General features: G+C 42.7%; 1 protein-coding gene across 6 annotated transcripts in view; it reads right to left on the reverse strand.

Annotated features, from left to right (window-relative positions):
• Positions 1–5,000, reverse strand: part of LOC125029475 (oxysterol-binding protein-related protein 8-like) — a 226,794-nt gene that overhangs the window by 128,331 nt on the left and 93,463 nt on the right. For 4 of the 6 annotated variants that reach the window (XM_047619364.1, XM_047619367.1, XM_047619363.1 and 1 more), the window contains one exon: positions 4,035–4,142. The exons of the other annotated variants lie outside the window; for them this stretch is intronic. In XM_047619364.1, the coding sequence (XP_047475320.1) occupies positions 4,035–4,142 (108 nt within the window). The remainder of the gene's footprint in view (positions 1–4,034; positions 4,143–5,000) is intronic. 6 annotated transcript variants of the gene reach the window in all.

The following is a 5,000-nucleotide window of genomic DNA, read 5'->3' on the forward strand; positions in this document are numbered from 1 at the left end:
AAATCATATAGCACTTTGTACCTTATGCTAGGTGATATAAAAGGCTGCATCACTCAGCAATGACACTAAAAATAAAGTGAAATATGACGTCGTCTAACCGTAGAGTTCACACACAAATATCCGAAATCCTCATCGTTAGCCTATAAATCTAGGTGAAAAAAAAAAAAAAAAAAAACTAGAGTGAGACCGAGACAACACCAAAATACATATACCTTGAAAAAAAACCCCGAGTACAATAAATGTAAAAACTAAGAGCTACTACACAACCCAAGAACACGACGCAAGCAAAATTCCGAACGTGAAAATAAGGGCTATGCGACGAGCGCCGTAATCTCCCCCCCAGTGAGATTATCTCCGAGTCGTCGGTGCAGCGCCAGCCAATAAGATTCTTCTGCTTCTCGCCCCTCTCCCTCTCTCGTCCCCTCTCCCTCTCTCGTCCCTTCCTATGCCCTTCTTACTCTCCTTCCTTATTTTCTCTGCTCTTCTAGAACCAAGAACTCCCAGAACTCTCTTTTCTTTGAACTGTGAATCCTTTGAACTATGTTTTCGCTTTCCTATAATGATGAACGCTTCTCTGTCTTTGGACTATAAATTCATCTAGATCTATTAACTCTTCTTTCCTTTAAATTATAAACTCCTGTTTTTTCTTTGAACTAAGAAGTCTTTAATTCTAGAACTATGAACTGTGTCTTGTTATCCTTTTGACTAATAAATCTTGCTTCTAGAAAAACTCTTGCCAGTGGCGTGCAGAGACCAGGGGGGGGGAGGGCTCCGGGCATGCACATGGGGGTAGGGTATCCAATCAGAGAGGGAAATAAGATAGCGATTTTAAAACTTAAATTGAGTAAAGTGTTTATTACATGTTTCATCTATTTACATCTAGTCTTTGGGGCATACAGTCAAGATGGCGGCCCCGGGCATCACCGGACCTCTGCACGCCACTGCTCCTGCTTTCCTTTCAACTTGAGAACTCTAGCATCTACTACAACTATGAACTCTTGCATCAATAGGTTCCTACGTGCGTCGCTACGTAACATCCATCCTCCCTTTTCCTAAACCTAAGCAGCCTAGTCGATTCAATCCCACCCCTCTTTTTCCCATCGCGCTCGTCCCTTCCAATCTCCTGATTCAATCTAATGAACGCAACTACTTCGGACCAAGTCATCATCATCATCAACCGGAATCGGGGCTGCAGTTGCAATTTAAAGAGCCGGGGCACGGAACGCAATTGCTGTCCCGAAATGTGGCGCCGTCTGTCTCCCTCGCCTCCCGTCCGTCAAAGGGAGGGAGGGAGGGAGGGAGGGAGGGAGGGAGGGAGGAGGGGGGGAGGGGCTGCCGGGCCTCGCGCTACGGCCATCGGATCAACGTCAGGCCTGTTTGCTCATCCCCGTTGTGCTGTTTCGCTCCCTTTGGTCTGTTTTCTCATATTGTTTTCGTTGAGTAATCTACGTAAGGTTACGCTCTATACATCTATACACGACAAACGTGACGGAATTTTTTTGTCTCCTATATTTTGCTTATTCCATCTATACCAATAATCTATTCTCTTATTATCGCTAAACATGTTTCGTCGTGAGTTAATCTATCACTAAAGTTACTCACTCCTACTTATCACTATAACTCAAGAATGCTAAACCTACATAATAATACGTAGTAAATCAAACAGTCAGTAAAAAATATAAGTTTAATCTATACAAACATAATCTAGGCAAATTATATAAACTAAACACATATTCCAATAAAAAAAACACACGGGAAAACAATATCATCCTCCTCTTAACCCGCCACCCCCCCCCCCCCCCACCCAACCTGAAAAAAGAAAGCTCACCATTGCACAGGTTAAAAAAAAAAAGCGTCACGACAAAATACGAGGCACCCATTTTGGCCCCCGCGCGCTCTCTCGCAGCATCCTGGCGACGGCGAGAGTCAACACTCCCGCCCCAGGACAAATATTTGGCGGCTTAGGAGAATGCCCCGTCAAACAATCCCTTCTCGGGAACGCCATAGAACGGCATATTTTCCACCTGTTGTTAAGTCCGCGACAAGTGCCGAGATCGATGCGCCTCGCGAGGGGTTCCGGTCGGACGTTTTTACACAATTACACAATTCTCTGCGTGTGTTTGCTCTAAAATATGTGAAAATGTAGTTGAATCTGTGTGTTTATACAACAATGTGTAGGAATGTATCTGCGTCTCTTATTTTATTATCTGAAGACATTTTACATTTATGTATGGTTCTCCAGAAAAAAATATGAAAATCTTTTTGCATCTGTTTGTTTCTCTAACGATACATAGCAAGGTAGTTGCTCAAAAAAAAATATTTTTGTAAGGATAATTTTGTATCTGTATGTACGTTTATCCAAAATATAAAACAAATATTTATGAACATTTATGCTTTTTTCTAAAGATATGCGGTACTATTATAAAAGTACATTATATATCTATCTATCTATCTATCTATATATATATATATATATATATATATACATATACATATATATACACACACTAAATATTTTCGCGTCTCTGCACACAGCCTCCACGTCCACCTGAAAGAAATCGTTTAAACTCCAACATACAAAAGGGTTTGACTTACCTAGCGCGACACACCTGGATGAGAACACCCGGCGTATACACAGAAATGTTCATCGCAAAACAACAACAAGACTCCTGAACAAGAATAATGAACTAGTTCTATACATAATACTTTTAGAAAGAAAGAAACAAAAATCTAGCAGCAGTAGAAAAGACACCTACACAACTCTACGACAAAGGGAGTTTCAGTTCTGTCCTTGAAAAACTTTCCTTGCATCAAGGAAAATAAAGAAAAATGAGAATAAGGAAAAGGAAAAGAAGGAAACTAACAACAAAAAAATTAAAGAATGACAAAGAAAACAAGATTAAATAACAAAATAAACTACAAAACCACATGTAAATAGACAAAGAATAGAAGAAAAAGTAAAAACTAAAAGATAAAAAAAAAAACAATAATAAAATAAAACAGCAATGAAGTAACAGCTGGCCGGGACGCCGAGCCTTCTAAACACGGCACTACGCCTACGGAGAAAGTGCCTCTCTAGCTCTATCGTGAACCACTACGCAACGACTACGCGGCGCAGGAGGCACAGCTCTAGACGTCTAGTTCAACGCTGCAGCAAGGGCGGAAGGCTAGGACAGCTCTGATGGGCGCGAGGAGACAGGGAATTCGAGGAGGAGGAGAAGGAGGTCGAAGAGGAGAAACAGGAGGAGTTGGATAGTGAATGGGAGAGGAGAGAGAACGGGAAAGAGAAGGGAGTGGGAAAAGCGGAGTAGAGAATGGAATTGGAAAGATCAAGGGAAGGTAAAAGAGATGGAAGAGGAAAAAGAGGAAAATCGGAACAGGTTGGGATAGGAAAAGTGGAGGAAAGGTGCAGGGCATCGAAAAGGAGACAGGAAAACCTGGATAGATGATGGGATACGAAAAGCGAGAAAAATGTGCAAGACGCAGAAAAAGGAGAGAGAGAGGAGGAGGAGAAGGTGGAGGAGTAAAAAGAGGAGGAGGAAAATGAGGAGGAGGAAAATGAGGAGGAAAATGAGGAGGAGGAGGAGGAGGAGGAGGAGGAGGAGGAGGAGGAGCAGGAGCAGTAGTAATAGGCGTATTAGTAATAGTAATAGCAGTAAAAGCAGGCGGCGGAGGAGGAAGGGAGAAGGAATGATAAGAAAATAGAACAGAAAATGAAGACCGCAGCACAAGGGCCAGGAAGATGACAAGAAGAAGAAGAAAAGGAAGGGGGGGGGGGGGGGAGAAAAGGAAGACAGGGAAAGGAGAAGGATGGAAAGAGGGGAAGGAACCGTAGTAGCAGGAAGAGTAGACGAAGCGAAGTGGCCAGAAAGAGGAAAAGGGAGGAGGCAGAGGGAGAAAAGGAAAAGGTGGAGGGGAGAGGGACGGGAAGAGTAGGAAGAGAGGACCACACCAGCAGGGAGAACAGAGGCAGCTCAGGACCAGGAGCAGGACAAGGACCAGCCGGATACAGGAGGCGTGGAGAAGGGACTCACCTGGGGAGGACTGAGGGCTTAGATTGAGGGACTCTGAGGATCCGTGGTATCCGGGCAGGCGGGGCAGCAGGACAGCCAGGGACGCCTTCCGACCACTCCCGCTGCGCTCTGGGTAAGTCAGGGAGGACAGGTGGCAATCAGTGGGGGGAGCTTCACGCGGGCACTCACATCACACTCACATCGCCGCCGCCGCCGTCAGCCAGACATGGCATTGCGGGGGAGGCGCCCGTGTGGCACGCTGCTGACGGAGGTCGAGGTGCCGGGGTGGGCCTGGGGTGACACCTTAGTAGGGCTCGGAACTCTTAGTGAACTTTACGGTGTCAGAAACGAGAAAGAAAGGATATGACACCGTGTCACACCAGGCCAAACCCAACACCCGACGCAGCTGCCACACTGACAGAGCACGCCGGACACAAAGCACAATATTCACAACAAAATAAGTAACACTTAGAAATATGATCATAACGAACTGAAATGTATACATATATGCTGAGCTTGCACAGGCCATTATAAAGTTAAAATGTACGGAACAATAAAACTGCAAGCCAGGGAATATATAACAGTAATAATAGTTATAACGGTAATTGTTTTAACAACAGTAATATCAATAGCAATAGTAATAATAGGAATAAATATAGCAATAACAGTCACAGTAATAATAACAGCAACAATAACAATAACAATAATAATAATAATAGCAACAGTAAGAATAGTAGTAGTAGTAGTAGTAGTAGTAGTAGTAATAATAACAATAATAATAACAATAACAATGACGATGACGATGATGCTGATGATAATTATAAAAATAATATTAATAGTGGCGATATAATTAACAATAATAATAATAATAAAACAAAATAATAAAAACAAAATTACCAATAAAATATGAAAATATTGACTGAAAATAATAATAACAATACACACAAAAAAATAAACACTACTTCTAACGAAAATGAGACATGCAAT

Source organism: Penaeus chinensis, chromosome 10, assembly GCF_019202785.1.
Source record: "Penaeus chinensis breed Huanghai No. 1 chromosome 10, ASM1920278v2, whole genome shotgun sequence".
Lineage (NCBI taxonomy): Eukaryota > Metazoa > Arthropoda > Malacostraca > Decapoda > Penaeidae > Penaeus > Penaeus chinensis.